This window comes from Alosa sapidissima, chromosome 4 (genome assembly GCF_018492685.1).
Source record: "Alosa sapidissima isolate fAloSap1 chromosome 4, fAloSap1.pri, whole genome shotgun sequence".
In the NCBI taxonomy this organism is placed as follows: domain Eukaryota; kingdom Metazoa; phylum Chordata; class Actinopteri; order Clupeiformes; family Clupeidae; genus Alosa; species Alosa sapidissima.
This window is the reverse complement of record NC_055960.1, coordinates 26498814-26516964: the sequence shown is the minus strand read 5'-3', so window position 1 is coordinate 26516964 and position 18151 is coordinate 26498814. Positions and strand designations below refer to the sequence as shown.

At 44.1% G+C, this 18151-nt stretch overlaps 1 protein-coding gene across 1 annotated transcript in view; it reads left to right on the top strand.

Annotated features, from left to right (window-relative positions):
• Positions 1 to 3183: 3183 nt before the first annotated feature.
• dstyk (dual serine/threonine and tyrosine protein kinase) overlaps positions 3184 to 18151 on the top strand; it is a 31397-nt gene continuing 16429 nt past the window's right edge. Inside the window, exons 1-4 of the mRNA XM_042089586.1 lie at positions 3184 to 4691; positions 8997 to 9406; positions 14867 to 15394; positions 17345 to 17540. Coding sequence (XP_041945520.1) covers positions 4484 to 4691; positions 8997 to 9406; positions 14867 to 15394; positions 17345 to 17540 — 1342 coding nt within the window. The 5' untranslated portion in view covers positions 3184 to 4483. The remainder of the gene's footprint in view (positions 4692 to 8996; positions 9407 to 14866; positions 15395 to 17344; positions 17541 to 18151) is intronic.

The following is an 18151-nucleotide window of genomic DNA, read 5'->3' as shown; positions in this document are numbered from 1 at the left end:
TTAAAGAATGAGCATCTGATATGCTGGGAATTTATTTTCATGTTCAGAAGACAACGCTAATATCTATGACCCACTTCCTCAGATGGTTACGCCAGCATGTCCACATGTTCATGGCAGTTACACCAGCAAAGACCAGCAAGAGCTGGAAGAAAACCAGCAAAGACCAGCTAAAACCAGCTACCAGCATAAGCTGGTTTCTATCTGTTTTTTTAGCAGTGGATGGTCTGTCTGGATGATACAGAGAATAATCAAATTATTATTTTCATAGTAAATTTATAATACTTTGAATTTTCTTTAGCTACTTTTACATTTTTACTCTCCATGTAGGCTACAATATCAATTCACAATCATTTGAATGAAATGTTTGAATATTTAGTTTTTCACTTTTTTGGGTTCAAAACTAATTTCTTTGAATATTTTGCATTTTTGAAAAGTTTGAATGCTCTACAAAGAATCTGCAAGTGATGGACCAAATCATGGGAACAGTAGCCTAGAAATCTAGACGCGCCCCTAGCGGCCGCAAATTACATTTGCTGCCAGGGCTAGCAACTCTCCTTTGGCTTGTGAGCTCCAGAAATCGAAACTTAATCAGGCCAATGAAATCGTGTATAGAGTCGTTAGGTGGGCTTAACATAATGATTGATGGCAGAGTTGCAATGGTTTGGCTTGAATTCCCTGCTACTTGAAAACAAATAAGATGGATGTTGCTGCTGGCAAACAGTGTGACACGAGTTAAGCTTTTATTAAGTAGGCAAACGTTTGAACTAGCTAACTAGCTCCGCTGGTGGGAAACGCATGGGACTCATAGCGCTGCCGCTGTCCTATTGCGTGCAGAGGGAATTTGAAAGACAACTGATTATCCCGCCCCTCGGACTGAGCACTGCGAACGGTGAGTGTCCAGACCCTACATTTCAATGTGGGTCTGGCTCGTCAGGCTATGGGAACAGTGCAATGCACCAGACTTTTATGAGGTAGCAGCTCAAGAGCTGGGGATATTTATGTAGGCCCATGCCTTGTTTTGTTTTATCTATTTTTTGATCAAAATAATCACTTGAATGCATAAGTCACTGATGAAAGGCATTGCTGTCAGGCAAGAAAGACTGCTTTTAAAATGGCAAATGTTATATTCTGATGAACAAAAGAAGTTAATTTGAAAGACATTATCGTAACACCCCCAATTATCACCAGGAATTCTAAAACAACGATGTTGTTTTAACACTTTTTAACACTTCACATTTTCTAAATGAACATTACCCTACATTTTTCAGTAGCCGTAGGTGTGTAGATTTGAACAAACAACAACACTGTTTACAGCTCTTCGAGTCACGGTAAAATGTCATTTTTGGTACATAGCTAATTTAGATACACCTATGGTGTGGGTGGTTGCGTTTCTTTGAGTCCGCCGTCTTGGTTTGTATAGAAATGGATATTAAGTGACACATACACGCAAGACGGCGGATACGGGACCGACGGTATAGGGGGAGATCTTTTACATATCTGAGCATGTAGCCTAATACAAAAGGCACCCTGTGCCAAACTTGTGGCAATTCTGATGGGAGGTGAGTTGAGTTGAATTGTTCTGAAAATATTTTGGCCCAGCCTTCTAATAGAAATATAATATAATAGCCTATTAAATGTGTTACCTCATTTTTCCAACTATCATAACAGTTGCATTATTAGGCTATAACACTGACATGTAGCCTACCACCACGCGTGTTTTCTTCCGATACACCACAATCTGAGTAATTATTCACATTCAATTTCTATGGATGACCGCAAGATGGCGATCTTGACAGCAAATTCCCTGGGTTGGCGCTGAAGAATAAATAACTGCATCAATATGTTTTCTGTTGTTTTGGTCAAAATGGTAGGTCCAAGACTTGACATGGGGATGCAAAAAGCCATTTCAAGGAGGTATCACGAAGCACCCCCCCCCTCAAAAAAAATTAAAAAAAAATAAAAATAAAATAAAAAATAAATAAATAACAATACTAAAAAAATAAAAACTTTAGCCTATACTTAGATACTGAAATACAGATTAATATGTTTGTTCAATAATGTCTAGTCAGTAGGCCTACACCAAATAGGGAAGGCCTATAGATAGTAATTGTGAAAATAAAATATGTAGATCTTGCAGTTTGGTCTTTTCATGGGATGTCTGTACATTTAAAGCACACAAAGGAAAATGCAGTCCAGTTTAAAAAGAGGCCGACCTGTTAAATTAGTCGTTCTACACATTGGTTACGGATATTATTTGGGTAGTTTGCTATGTTACCGGTTTGAAACTAATTGTATGAATAGCAAAATGTGTACTAGAAGCTTGAGATGCACACAAAAGGGTCATACAAGACAGTGTATCAAACTGTCAAAAAAATATCCAGATGAAAATTAATTAAATTTCCAAAGTCGGACAGAAATCATGGGAGTTGTACTGGAATCGCGGCGCGCTCCCGTCAACTAGATCGTTAAGTGTAAGGTGCCAATCTTAGCGGTTTTAAGTCAGTCCTTAAAGTCTAGTTTTGCCGTAGTTTTGCCGTTACGACAATATCAAACATGTTTGATATTATCGCAAGTCTTTCTAGTCGTGGCTCATGCAAATAGTGACGTGAACTATAAAAACTAGTGACCTCTCTCCAACAACAAACAGGAAGGGGCAAAGTAGGCGACAGCTGTAGCCTATTTGTTATTCTTATAATATTTGTCATTTCTTATTCATATTTAGTCGGCTCTTCCACGTGACAGAACAACTCTATATCGGTTAGGGATGTCACGCATGAAACAATGCTGCAGAAACACGAAAATACGACTTTGGGTTTAGTATGCTATCATTTCAGTTCCTGTTTATCTATTGCACGATGGGTAATAATTTAAAGGAATCTAGTTGCAGTCTTGTAAATAGTGACCCTGCAAGATCCATAGTCATTGCAAAATAATAGTCTGTGACTTAAAACTCTACTACTTGTCTTTAGATGTGAGAGGGTCTAAGACTGTAGTCTTTCAAAAATATTTTCCAAATCTTTGCAAATCTTTCCAAAGTCCGTCAGTGTAAGGAGGGCTTTAGGGGTATTACGGCAGCCTTGAATGAACATTTTGGCCTACTGTGTTATTCTAAACCAGAGTGATAGAGAAAACACTATGGCTCTGTTCTAAACTACACGGTCCATACTGCATCTGCAGACAAACGCACGGTCCCACCTCTTTTTCCTGGAGGGCGCGTTAGTGCTAGCTCTCACAACAGTAGGAGAGCATGTCTTCCACATCCATCAACACGGATCTCTATGTACTGGGAGCGCATTTGACTCGACCGGATGCTTTTGTTTAAAGGCTGGAAACATCTTCAAGCTGCAGGGACTTGGCGAGTTAGATGTCAATATGTTAAAGCTCCTTGCTAGACATTTAGCTGGTTAATTGATGGGTGTTAGCCAGATAGCATTCGCGCTGAAATCCAAAGTTTTCATCCCCTGGGACTTTTGGATTAACGATAGCTAGCTAGCTAGCCACTACGCAACTATTCGGTCTTGGTAGCAATTATAATTAAGTGCGTTTGTCATTGTCACCACACCACATAGACCGATTAACATTTGCTAACTAGGGGAATCCTAATAATATTGGGATACAAGTTGGCAAGATAGTAAATTGACGTATATGTAACTTTTTTCCGCTCTAGGGACAGCCAGCTAGTTTTGCAAGCGGCTAGCGACGTTAGGTTCCAACCGCCTGAAAGCTTGTTTACTAGCCTCAAAGCTAACGTTGTATGGCTGGCTCCAGCTTGCAAAGTGAAAGTATTCGCTGGAATGTTGTTTATCCCGGAATTAATACGGTGAGAAGCGGCGACTTATTTCACGCTTTTGGGGCGAAAAAAAATCATCGTTTGTCTTTTTAGTAGCTTGGATCATATTTACATGAGCTACGTTGGTAGCTAGCCAGGTGCGTTCGATTTGGTTTGATTTGCTCGGATTGACAGTTAATTTCCCGTTAAACTGGATAACGTTTGCTATGCTAGCTAGCTAAGAGACTACTGTGTGTTATTTGGGATATTTCAGAGCTACTGTTACGTTGTTTTAAACTACGGCTAAAGCATTGTTAAAATGTAGCTGGAAAAATGACTTCTGGTGCTGTCAAAAATTGCCGTGGAAGTAGCGTTAACATGAGAACGTTAACATAGCTCAAGTTAATGCTTACTCATATTTTAATCTACTCAATAGCTATAGGTTTAACATTACATAGCTAAATAGCGCCTAAACTTAATGTAGGTTTACGCTAACTGTTTTAAAGTCGCCAACTAATAATACTCCCTGACTTTGAGTATAAAAGAACTGACGCACCCACTCTCACCCTGGCTCAAGATTTTTCCATGGCGTTTCGAAGGTGAATACGGTGCAGTTTTGCAAGCCTTTCCTTTTGAAGGTGATTTAGCTTGCTGTACCTGGGGCAATCAAACATTACTCTGTGACCTCGGAGTGAGCTTGCCAGCATCCCAGTCATGGAGGGCAGCGGCGGCACCGGCAACCTACAGAAAGTTACTCCTTTGGCTCGAGAACTGTCAAAGATATTCAGTAGTTACAACAAACATGCAGGACTGCTCAGAAAGAACTTGAAAGAGACAAACATATTCTTTCGGGAGATCAGACAGAACTACAGCAATGCATGTGCATCAGCCACAAACACAGGGACTGCAGCGCTGGAAGCAGGTAAGATGACCGAAACACCTGTGCAGCACTTTCTATGCAGTCGACCATTTGTGGTCGTTATTCAGCATATGCACCTGCTCTTGTAGTAGGAACAGGTTTTATTTTACTGATTATAATAATGCGGCCAATGTAAAGACGAAACATTCATGAGAACTGCCAAATTTCTGTTTACATGTTAAGGCGTGGTGGTCCAGTTGTGGTGGTCCAGTTGTCCCTGCCCCCTTTCTTCTAAATGTAATCCCACGTGTTAAAGCTTAGCAGGGGACTGTGGCCCTCTGAGTCAAGACCAGCCACACATGTGGAGTTAGACTGGGTTTTAGCTAAATCAAGTAACCCCCTTTCATAAAAAAAAAATCTTACAAAAGTGTCATAGGAAGTCATGTTTTCAAGGGGGTCTTAAGTCACCAGGAGAAACAGCTGTGATGGGCACAGATTTTAAAGCTGCCAGTTCTTTCTCCACGCAGTGAAACAGGAAAGATTTTCCTCTGAGAATGTTAACTGCAGAGAAGTACTGAATAGGATTTAGCCTATAAGGGGGGGGGAGCAGAGTAGAGCAGATTAGGAGCAGTAAAAGGCATGTTTTCAATTGAGACTTCTAAAATCCCCAAGTATGTCTCAGTTTAGTTCTCTGTAAGCAGAACTTCTCTTAAGAATGAACATTTAACTGGGCATTTTAACATGAAGCAGAGAAACTATACTCTCTTATTTAGGGTAGTGTTTAGTATACATGTCAGCATGCTTTTCTGACAACCCTAGATAGGCAAGCAGACACTGATTTATGCCACAGAGCTTACCCTAGCTACCCTCAAATTGCAGGCCACAAAATTCCCACACAGTCAAAGTTGTTTTGAGGTTCCCTAAATCTCCCGATGTAACCCATATTAGGTTGACATCTGTGGGATGTCTAAGGATGGAGAATTATAGCATGGGGTTAGAAGAACCCATGGCCTTGGATAATCAGTGCTGGTAGTGCTGTGTTGTTATTGCTCTTTCACTGTGGTCAGTTCGAGCCACAGTGTGTGAAAATGCATGTAGCCTAGACATGTAGGCGTTTGAGTAGGATTGATTATCTCTCTTGCTCAAGACTGCCACTCTTTATTTGTATGCCTTTCAACAGTCCGGTCCTGTATGTTGGGAGGGCCTGATAAGTTCAGGCCTTTAGGAAATGTTTGGTCTAGAGAACATGTTAAGATTATGCCATGGGCTACCCTAGATGAAAATGAAGACATAGAAGTAGGCCTCTACAAACTCCAACTCTATATAGCACAGGTAAAACACTCTATATTTTCTGTGATGTGGAAAATATTACACACACACACACTTAGGCCAGTGTGAGATTTGAGCCCCTCATTTACTTGCCCAGAAAAGTCACTTTTACACAAAACTGTTAATTAATTTCATTTCAACTTGCCTGACATGCTCTTTTACTTGCCCTGTGCCAGTGGGCCATTGCATTGAACCCTGCACTGGACTCCTTTGGCTTTGTTGTGAACTTGGATGGTAAAGCTAGCAATCTTGTCTAACTTTGACCAACTGAAGCCTGGTTGCGATAAAGAGCACGAGCCAATCTCTTTTTATGGTGTCACATGCTCGATATTAGAGGCTGTGCATTGTGGTGCATCTCAAAGTGTTCTGCCTTCTCTGTCATATTATGATGAGGGTCTGACTGTACCGATTTTATCATGCAAGTGGAGGTTAGGAAGCTGAGTGGGCAATATGGAGTTCAAAAGAAGGAAGATGCACTGTTGGGCTTTTTGTTTGGTCTGCAGGCCTGTTAGTGCAGAGTCTCCCAAAAGCACCAGCCTTTATGTGGGTGTTATTTTTCGGCAGCCCAGAGACAGCCTCCCTCCCCATTTCCCCCCTCCCGTTTCAGCACCCTGCAGATTTGGACTCATTCACGTCTGCAGGTAAAAACAAGTCATGGGTAGAGGCAGAGCTTTGGTGCAAGTGGCTGCACGTTTGTACCATGTTCAGGGTCAGCTGCTATTATGGACTAGGAGGGTTTGAATCCGACCCACGGCCATTTCAAGTCAAGTCAAGTCAAGTCGGCTTTTATTGTCAATTTCTTTACATGCACTGGTCATACAAAGAATTGAAATTTCGTTTCTTACTTTCCCATGCAGACATAGACATGCTTTAAATACAGACATAGACATACTATGGACATAGCCATAGACAATAAACATTAAATTAAAGTGCAAGACTGAAATATAGAACATGTATGTATCAAAATAGAAATATAGGACATATATATTAAAAAAAAAATAGAGGTAGTTGTGTTGTATATTTCTAGTCTTAACAGTTACAAAATTTCATAATCCCATCTGATCTCTCTCTACCACTGGCTTCCCATCACTCTACACTGTCCTATCCTAATAAAGACAAAAGCCCAAAAAAATATACTGAGAGTGCAGAAAAGGTCACTCTTTTCTTGGATGATCTCTTCTGGAATATAGATGTTCAGATTAGAAACACTCTGTTGACACCCTGTTAATGGCAAATTCTGGTTAAGGGTAGGGTTCAGGTCTTTCTTCTTTTTTTAACTGTTCACTGCTCGCAAAATGCATAAAGAATACTGGTGTGTCCCAGTGAGCTGTGAGCCAGTGAAGATGATATTGTGGTCATGATAACCTGACTAAAAAGTTTATTGTGGTACGTACGTATACCTACAGAGAGGATGAGGTTAGTTACTTTCTCCGGGTGTGGGTGTGTGTATTTGTATGTGTGGTTTTTCTGACGTGTCTCTCCATCATCTGTAAGAGCTTTGTCGCTGCACAGTGAGAAGTGAGCACAGCATAATTCACTTTCCAATACTGTAGTGCAGATGGATTAGTAAGATCCGCAGTGCTTTAAATAAAAAAAAAAAAAAACCCTACAGCGAGGAAGCAAAACAACAAGCAGGCCAGTCACAGATTAACGCAGGGGACTGTGTGTGTGTGTGTGTGTGTGTGGCAGGCTGTGTGAGAAGTGTAGCAGATAATTTTTTTGCCCTCTGTTCTTTGTTGTATACCCCCACCACCCCTTCAAGCACACTCACACTCACCAGCTGCCCCGCTGGAGGACTATGACTCAGCAGCAGCCCAGTGGATTAGTACCAGGCCTTGCGCATGAGCACAGCTGAAGGGCTGTTGCTGTTTTAATGGGGAGCGGCCCTGGGATGGGTCATGAGACGGAGCACCCCAGGACAGAGCGAACCCTCGCCACACACACACACACACACCACCCCTCACAAAGCTACTCAACAAACATAGCCCCTCTCTGCCTCACTCACACACTCTCTCACAGCCTGACTGCACTAAGCTGCAGGAGACGAATGTATAAATCACATCTCTACAGTCAGGATCAGAGGATGGAATGAGAATATGTTCCACTTGTTTATTTTCAGTGTCACATAAACAGTATACCCTGCTGTTAGACTATACAGTATATAACGGTAGCTGATGTAATCGCATGAATGACTACTCATCTAAATAAGGAACAAGCATTGATTTTATCTTGTATGTCCTCTAGTACAGATTACACATCGCCTTTAGTGGTGGAAGAGGTAACATTCTTTTGTGCAGTACTGCACATTAAGATATGAAATTGCAATGAAATTCCAATGTTTGATATTATTGCAATGTTTGATATTATCCTCTCTGTCTCAGTTTTAAATTGGCTTCTTCCTGTCCTCCTCCAGTTGCACCATCTGGGCACTGTTTATTGGACGTATTAAAAGCCTGGACAATAATTCAGGCTTCAGTTTTGTTTTGTCCATGTTCACGTGATTTTCACACATTAGCATCATCATCTGGAACTGTCTGTATAGAATTAGGCTCAGAGTACTTAATTACTGTTTTCCTGTGTGTGTTGTCGGAAATGGTTTTCATGCAGGCTGATAATTCAATGGACAACTTCCATGTTGATGATAATTTATAATTTTTTTGTTTTGCAGCCTTCTGCAAAACCAAATGTTTACAGCAACGATCTGTAGTCACTGAACTGAAGTTTAAAGTTCACATCTAGCAATACACGTTTGCTTCAAACGTTCATATCCGTGAAATGAATGTTGGAAATTGTCTGGAGGGATGCAATGGATTCCATCCATATCCTGTCCTGTTTCCCGGAGGCCTGTTCCTTTGTATAGCACATGCAGTTTTAATATTGTTTTCAAATTTGTCAAACATAACTGCATTTTCATCTGCCGTTCACTGACAGCCTGAATGTTCTTGTTTCTGAACACACAGCTAGGCTAGTGACTCTTCTGTCATATTTCTGCTCCATGTCTGTGACTCACTTCTTCCTCTTCCTCCTCTTCCTTCACAGGCCTGCAGCTCAACTGCATCTCCTTCCCACGGCACGAAGAGGAGTACCTGCACGGCGTGGTGTCCAGCACACCCTACATCCTCCTGCTGGGCCAGGACTGCCCGGCCCGCTACCAGCTGCTCAACTGCCTGCTGGGGGAGCGCCTGCTGCCCCTGGGGTCCGACGCGGGGTCCGCCTGTGGGGCGCAGGGCCTCACCTGTAAGCGGCGGAAGCTGTGCTTCACGCATGGGCGCCAGACGCGCCTCAGCCTGGCACTGCCCGGCCAGTACGAGCTGGTGCACCAGCTGGCGGCGCACTGCGGGCGCTGGGAGACTGTGCCCCGACAGGACCTGGAGATCCAGGAGGAGTGCGAAGACCCGGCGACCCGGCTGGCCGAGTTGGAGATCACACTGCACCACTCGCTGCTGCAGGTGAACATCCGGGGACCTTTCAGACCCAGGGCCTCTAGACCGAAAGTGTTTGATTGAACTTTGTTTCAGGAATGTTTAGAAGAGGAGGCAGGAGCTGTAGCCTAATCCTCTTGCTCAAAATCTATAAGTATATATATACTTTTTTGATCCCGTGAGGGAAATTTGGTCTCTGCATTTAACCCAATCGGTGAATTAGTGAAACACAAACAGCACACAGTGAGGTGAAGCACACACTAATCCCGGCGCAGTGAGCTGCCTGCTTCAACGGCAGCGCTTGGGGAGCAGTGAGGGGTTAGGTGCCTTGCTCAAGGGCACTTCAGCCGCGGCCCACTGGTCGGGGCTCGAACCAGCAACCCTCTGGTTACAAGTCCAGAGTGCTTACCAGTGGGCCACGGCTGCCCATCTGGGCTGGGCTGCTCAGTTGTAAGAGCTGAAAGTTGTTCAAAGGAGCAGGGTGGAAAAAGGTGCAGGCTTGGCAGTGTTTCCAAGGCAAGGTCCAAGGTCCCGTGGAAATACTGAGCAACAGCTCTCAAAGTGGTCAGTTAGAATGTATGATGTCGTCTATTTGGACGCTAGAGGATGGAGTGTTTTAGTTCTTGTTAATTTGTTAAATCAGACCTCGTAGGAAACCTTTAGTTCATCTTGCTCTGTCTTGGGATAGCACCACAGACACTGATCATTTCCTTAACGTAGCTTACGCTGTCCCTCTTCATTCCTATCATTCAGGTAATCATATTCTCACCTCTGGTGCAGTAGCTGCTGATGTGAGGTATAGCAGGTCGCCACACTCCACGGTCGATCACCTCCACCCCTGACCAACACGAAGGGCTCGTCTGTCCCATGCATCAGGCATCACATGCTGCGCCAGACAGGCATAGCTAATCCCCGAGTCAAAAGGGCCTGGCCCAGCCCAGCCCAGGCCTCCTGTCTCTCCTGACCCCAGGGCCCAGGCCAGAGATCATGCCCCCTGTCAGGTCAGGCAGGTCCCCCCCCACCCCACCCCACCCCACCCCCCCAGGCTCCTGCTCCACTTCCAGCACTGTTTCTACCAGGCAGCGGGAGCAGCAGCAGCCCCCACTTACATAATGGGCCCCATCACTGCTCAGGGTCTGCTGCCTTTCACATGACCAGGGCACAGGCCAGTGTTGAGAGACAGAGAGACAGAGCGAGAGAGAGAGAGAGAGAGGCGGAGAGAGAGAGAGGCGGAGAGAGAGTTTGGCTGGAGGGCAGTGGTAGAGACAAATACGGGAAAGTTGGGGTTGGTGGTGGGTGGGCAAAATTATATCATATTTGTGATGATGGGGTTTCCATGGCAGTGACAGTATTTATTTGGCCCCCGGGCATGGCTCATAAATACCTCTGCAGTTTGTCACAGTCATGGCCATTTTTTTCCCCTTTCTGTTTTTGCATTTTTTTTTTTTTTTCATTCTCTTTTTTTATTTTTCTATGCTTGTTTGCCTGAGCGTGCTGTAAACCGGCCGAATTGACGACCTGCGAGGTCCAGAAGCAATCCTAGAGATATGGCATCCTTTGCTAATCAGATCTCCTTCATATGCCTGTTTTACAGAGACTGCTAAATAAGTGGTGGCCTTAAGTCACATGCCACTGTAACTAAAACGGACCACAGAGATGCTAACTTAAGGGTCAGAAGGTAATGGTCCTGGACATGAGGATGCTATTGATCACTTATCTGACTTGTGTAGTAGCCAGACATAAAGATCTTTGGTCTGTTTTCAGAGGCTGCTAAACTTCAGTAGGCCTTGATATACCACCTGAAATGCTTGACTGGTTTTCTTCCAAAAAAATGTTTTGCCAAAAATTGGATATGGATTTAGCTAACTGCTTGTCCTGAAAATATGTGGCAGTGGAATGTGAGATTTCAGTCTGTGGGAAATCCCAGGGAAGTTGAATCGGTCATCAGACTAGAGAAATTCTCTATATGACCTGAGTGTTAATTCAAACGGTAAAACTACCAAGTTGTGCTACAATGTTTTTATGATAATGTTTTATGATGACTCTGACCAACTCCACCTCTCAATGTAATTTCAAGATAGGCCTACATGTGATTTTAAGCTGCTCTCGTGGCATTTTGTTCATAACAAAATGTCTGTTTTACACTTGTGAGGTACCACATCTGCTCTTCTCAGCATTGATTGGTAATGCCTCGCGTAAACATGCTCTTCTTGCCAATATTTGGGTGGCAATGGAACACATGTACGGCGAAAAACAGTAATACTGCAAAAACGTCATCATTCTCTGGGTGGACATCTGAGTAAAGCTGAAACATTGCTTCACATTGTATGTTGCTAATCTTTAGCTCTGAATGAATCATTTCATTGTGTCACACACAATTATTGGGCTGAATATATGAATAATACTGCAAAAACATGCTAGCTGACTGAGAAGGCCCAGGGCCTGATTCGGCACCTGCGCTATCCTCTCCCGTGTGTTCTCTCCAGAGCCTTGATATCTTGAGGAATCTCTGGTGAGCTGAGCTCCCTTCCCCCTTGCACGGTAGTGCTTGACTCATTAGTGGCAGGGACTCTTTGGTAAATAAAGGCTCCGAAGCTTTCACACAGCTGCTACATTCACCACAGCCCTGCTAAGTAAGACATGGGCCCCTTTTTGGCTAGCGGATAATGAACTCGCTAACACGCTAATTAGCCCACCCTCCTCCCCGTTAATTCCTGGTCCTCTCATTTCGGCCAAAGTGCACTGTAAGACACCATGACAGACATCTCCAGTCCTGTCGATACATTTTTTCGGGTTCACATTTTTAAGGCCACCTTACCTCCACCAGCAAAAGTAAGCTGTGGTTGTTTGCAGTAAGAAGATAAAAGAAGATTGTGCTTTTGCCCTACTTGCCAACAGTAGGCTGGGACATCTCTGGAGCAGGTCTCGAGGAAATGGCTAGTGAGCTGGCCTTTATTAGTTAGTAGCCAAGTCCAAACTGAAGCCCTCCCCAACCCCCATCACACTGCCTCTTAAAGAGTAAGCAAGTCGGCCATCGGTGAAACAATCAATTTACATGCCAAAAAGAAAGGAGCCCTGGAATGTGTTCGTCGAGAGCAAGGGTGTGACGGGGAATAAAAATAGATGCACAAACAGGCGGTCTTGCCTGAACCGGTGCTTTCTTTTCATAAGATGCAACGTTAAAAAAAGGTCAGATTGTGGATCCCAAACAGCCTGGGGATGGGTGTCTCGTTGGACTACATTTGAAAATGGACTGCCTTCATTGCAAGTCAAACATGCTATTTATTTTTGATTGGTGGCGAACAAATGTTTGCAGGCCATCTTTGTTTCAAAGAGACTCCTCAGTTGGCTGGTGCTCGTGCCTTGGAGACGGGACTGACTGTCTCTTTTGTGCCTCAGTGTTAGTCAATGCTCTCTGTCTCTGTCTCACTCCCTCTGCCTCTCTCTCTCTCTCTCTCTCTCTCTCTCTCTCTTTCTCTCTCTCTCTCACACACACACACTCACTCTCTTCCTCCACTTCTATCTCTCTCTCTGTCCCCCCCTCTATTTTCTCTCATGCACTGTCCCACTACTCTCTTGTGTATGCAATGTCTTACACTTTCCTTCCATTACTTTCTTTCTTGGTCCTCTCTTTCACTTTATCTCTTGTCTTTGTATGCTCTCTCTCTCTCTGTCCTCTCTTTATCTCTTTACTTCATGTCTCTTCTCCCCTTAGTCTCAAAGGGAGACAGAGAGCATGAGAGCCGTCATTGGAAATGGATGGCAAAGCAAAAACATTTTGCCCCGTCTTGAGAATTTCTTGCCCCAAAGACATTCCCATGAGAATTGAAATAAGGTCAATTTGGAATCTCTCTCTCTCTCTCTCTCTCTCTCTCTGTATGTGCCTTTTAGATAAGCCCTTCAGTAAAATGCAGATGGTAGTTTTCATTCCTCAAACAACCAATCAATTGTGGCAGACAATATTCTGTCATAAGTATTGAAACCATTCAAGAATAAGGCTACTATTCATAAGTGCTGCTTGTGACAGATCAGTGTGGTTACAGTTGAAATGCACGTTTTGGATGTTTACACTGGAAATCATGTTGGTCATGGGTTGAAAGCAGTATTTCCTGCCATACTCCTGAAATGTACAGAATGCATTCCATTGTTTTAGGAGATTTCCAGCTTACATGTCATGCAGTGACATGACTGCTGTACATATTTTCAATATTTCTTATACATCTGTAAGTAAAATCCTTTTCATCAAATAGGGACTGATCTCTGAATTCTGTTAAATGTATACTGGTCTGTTACACTGCCGGTCAAAAATAACAGATCAAATGGACTTCCATCACAGATATTTCATAACTATGGCTGAATTCCTTTAAACATATCAAACATTCAAGTCACTCCAAGTAAGAAAACCACATCTCCGTTTGAAGGGTGTAAATGAAAGCTAGCCAGACTTGGCATGACTGAAAAGGATGGATATCCCTGATTCCGCTGCCCTGAATTGATTCTAGCAAACCTAGTCTAGGCGAGTATAATCAGAGTAGAGCTCAAAACAACTCCTATGGTAGATGTCAATAAATATGACGTGTTGGGTGGGTGTGTGTGTGGGGCTCATTGTTTTGGGAAAGGAAGGATCTTTGCAAAGCGGACCTGCTGCTGCAGAAGGACTCTCGGGAAGCACAGAGTTGGTGGGTCAGGGAAAGACAGGAAGAGAAAGACCTAAACAAGACAGGACAACAGGTATTCAGCCTATACCTTATAACTAGATACAGCAACTAGGACATGCAAGGTAGACAGTGCATTTATCACATTTAAATCTGTTGAGAGTGGACATTTTTGGGGTATTGTGACACAGAATCTTGAATTTCCCCTGGGGATTAATAAAGTATCTATCTATCTATCTATCTAGAACCCTGCACTCCGCAAACCAGCAAATGAGACGTCCTGTATGTGTGCTGAAAAACCCCCTAGTATGCAAATACAACTGCCATTTTCAGTTCAAGCTGAAGTCTTTGAGGAAGTATGGCCACATAGCTCGGCAGAGTCATTTATAGACACACACAGGAATATCCACACACACTTCCAAGCGTGCCTTCACACATAGAGTGCCTTGTCCGTCTGTGAAGCTTGACTCATCTTCTGGGTCAAAGGTGTCCAGTTCTTCTCCAATCAGAGGTCTGTCCTCAATTACACTAAGCAAGCCATGATATGATTTAACACTATCAGACGGCTGTGTTATAATAGGGTTGCACATGAACACTGTAGACAGGACCTCAGGGGCAAAGATTGGATACATTCACTTAGGCATTCGGTGCTCTCAGCACTTTTTCTCTTGTAACTTCATTTGCTTTTTTGAAAATGAAAGCTGCTGCTCAGCTCTCTCTCTCTCTCTCTCTCTCTCTCTCTCTCTCTCTCTCTCTCTCTCTCTCTCTCTCTCTCTCTCCCTCTCCCCCTCCCTCCCTCCTAACCTGGCTGTTCCCTTTCTGCTTTGCGTAGGAGGCCAAGATCATGGTCGTCCCGTGCCCCGGTGTCCAGCCAATTCAGGAGGCGCTGGAGGATTGCTCACGCAACATCATTCCCATCATCATCTATGCCCTAAGCCAGGACTCGCTCACCGCTGAGCAGGTGGCCGACCTGCACAAGGTCCGAGAGACGCTCCCCTACCCCATCTGCTTCGTCCGCATGCCCTCGTCTTTGCTGTCGCCCTCGTCCTCCTCCTCGCCTTCCTTGACCCCAGAGGCCTCTCCCGAGTGCACACGGGCGGGCGATCGGGATCGGGAGCGGAACCGCGAGCGTAGTGGCCTGCACGTCCAGCTCCTGTCGCTGGGGTTCCTGGGCGGCGGCGCGGAGAACAGCTCGAGCGGCTCGGCCCCCATGCCCCAGAGCGTGCTGGGCGAATCCTTTGAACGGCTGCACCGGCTCCTGGGGCCCTTCGCCAAGCAGGTGCTGCAGAACCAGCAGGTGGAGGCGGCCAACATGCTCAACGGGGTGCACTGCCGCTGCCTCGACCTCTTCATCAACCAGGTGAGATGGGGCCTTGTCTGGGACAGCTTAATCACACTGAGCTGAGCGCTATGCGTCTGGACTTCTTGAAGCCTTTATTACATCAATGTGAGTCCGTTTAGTGTACAAAGAGCTAAGTTAAGATGTGTATTATATATTTGGGTGTTATGCCTTTATTTGACAGTGTAGTGGAGAATGACAAGAAGTGAGTGGGAGAGAGAGAGTCAGGGTGGGATCCAGAAATGACCACGAGGCGGGAATCGAACCTGGGTCCTCAAGGATTGGGAGACTAGTAGTGATGTAGGTGACACTAGTTTGAGGTCGCTCTGTTACAATTCACAGTGCCGTATGGAGAAGTTTGGTGTGTGAGAAGTTTGGTTTGTCAGAATAGCCTGTGCTCTCTGACAATCAAATTGTTTCCTGACCGTGTGTAGTGGCTGCCTTTGTTATGAAGACACACCGGTGGTGGATGTTCTAAAAGTGCAGGTGGCATTGGAGGGAGGTGAAGGGCGTAGTCATTTTACATTGATATTTTTACAGGTGGGGTAGTGGGGCACAAGTTAATTGAACTGGTAGGATTCCATTGTGGCTCTTGGCATGTGTTGCTATAAAGCATTCCTCAATGCCTCATTATCAAGGACACCCTGATCCTGATAGGAGTTGAAGATGGAGTTTTGGAACATGTTTGGGCAAGCAGTTTTGGAAGGCATAAGCAGACCCACAGATACACAGATCTGATTAAGTTCCAATGTAAACATCCATTCAGGCATTGAAAGGTCTTTTCATTGATTCACTGTTTCATTGATCAGAGCACAAAGTTAAAGACCATCACTGTGCTCATCAACAAAAATGTGTTTGTATTGTTTGTGTTGCAAAGGAGAGAGCTACTGCATACTACACATTTGTAAGTCAATATGTTCACAAATGAGCAGACAAAAGAGCATGGAAAGATATTAAAATAGAAAGTCTGTGAGGTAATCTCTAGGACTCCCATAATCAGAGCCAGGCCGCAGTAGTGTCTTCTGTCATATTATATCTTTAGAGCTCAGGGGCCGTATTCACAAAGCCTTTTATCTTACCACTAGGAGTACTCCTAAATCACACTAAAAGATTTTAGCTAGGAGTTTTCTCTTAAAAGTTATTCACAAAGCCTTTCAGACCTACTCTTAGTAAGGAAAAATGACAACTCCTAAACTAAGAGTGAGTCTTCGTTGCTATGGATGACGTCATTACTCATGCACGAGCTTGACTGAAGTGACCACCTTGATTGGCTGATGATTGTAACGCGGGAATGTTTCCAAACACCTCCTTTCCGATGATTAGTGACAGGTGACCGGTCGGCGAATGCGTGCGCTACACAAGTAGTGCGAAGGACGGAAGATGATTAATAACTGAATAAAAAGGGAAAGAGTAAGGCAAAACAAATAGCCTATAGCCTAATGAAACATAGGCCTACGGATTGATGCAGTATCTTTGCCTATGCCTACGTTTGCAAAGAGGAGAACATTTTAATTTGATTCACAATGAAAGGTTACATTTAATTTACATGTTGACAATGAGTAGTTTTGGTTTGGTAGTTTGGTTTGCACCCCTTTTATGCCTACAATGCAAAATTGTTCCCTCGCGATTAGAAGCTCCTGTTGCCGCATACGCATTTCAAAACATCGCGACGTGAAATGCCGCAAAAAGCTGTTTGTGAATAGGTCTTCTTGACTTCTTTTAAGCTGTCCCAGACTTAGGTGCTACTTTTAGGTCTAAAATGCTTCGTGAATTACTTTTAGTGAAAAAAATTAGGAGTCCTAAAGTTAGGAGTGACACGCCCATTATTTTTAGGAATTGCTCTTAAATTCGCCACTTAGGAGCTACTTTTAGCCTTAAAATTCTTTGTGAATACCGCCCCTGATCTACACTGTGAGCTTATTTCTGACTTTCCCCTGGACTATGTGTGTGTTTGTGTGTGCGCATGGCCAGGCTTTTGACATGCAGAGGGACCTACAGATCACGCCGCGGCGGCTGGAGTACACGCGAGAGAAGGAGGGCGAGCTCTTCACCTCGCTCATGATCATCGCCAACCGCAAGCAGGAGGAGATGAAGGAGATGATCGTGGAGACGCTCAGCAGCATGAAGGAGCAGCTGCTGGAGGACGCTGCCAACCTGGAGTTCACAGGTCCGGGGTCACGGCAGGGTCAGATGTCAAAGAGTGTGCTCAAAGTTGACACTTTAATCTTGGAAAATGGTTTTATTGCACAGCATCAAACCTGTTTGAGTGGAAGCCTTGAGCAGTTCAACTTCAAAGGCACATATGGAGAGGGGAGATGTATATAAAAATAAAAAAGGTTTCCATAGAGATGAACTGCTTTTGAATGATTTTCTCGTAATGAGAGAAAATGAACTAAAAGGCTCAGAGTGCTACTAGGAGACTTCTAACAGGTGCTCTTTTGTTGTGGGTGCAAGTAAGGTCAAAAAAAGAATGTAACAAAGGCACTCTGTTTAGAAAAATATATGGAAAAAAGCCTTTAATGAACATGGCAACTCGTTTGAAAGCACAGTCATAACTTCGCTGGTGCCATTGTGTCAAACAAGAGAGCAGGGGTTACCCAGCCTGTGTTGTGTTTGTTATGCCTTCAGCATTTCTGAAAACTCCCCATCAGATACCAGACCTATCACAGTTCTGTGAACCGGTGAATAAAACTCAGGAGAGGGCGCAAAACAGGAAACAGGAGAGGGAGCAAAAAAAATGGGGTGAAAAATAAAGGAAAGGGGGTATTTACAGAGCTG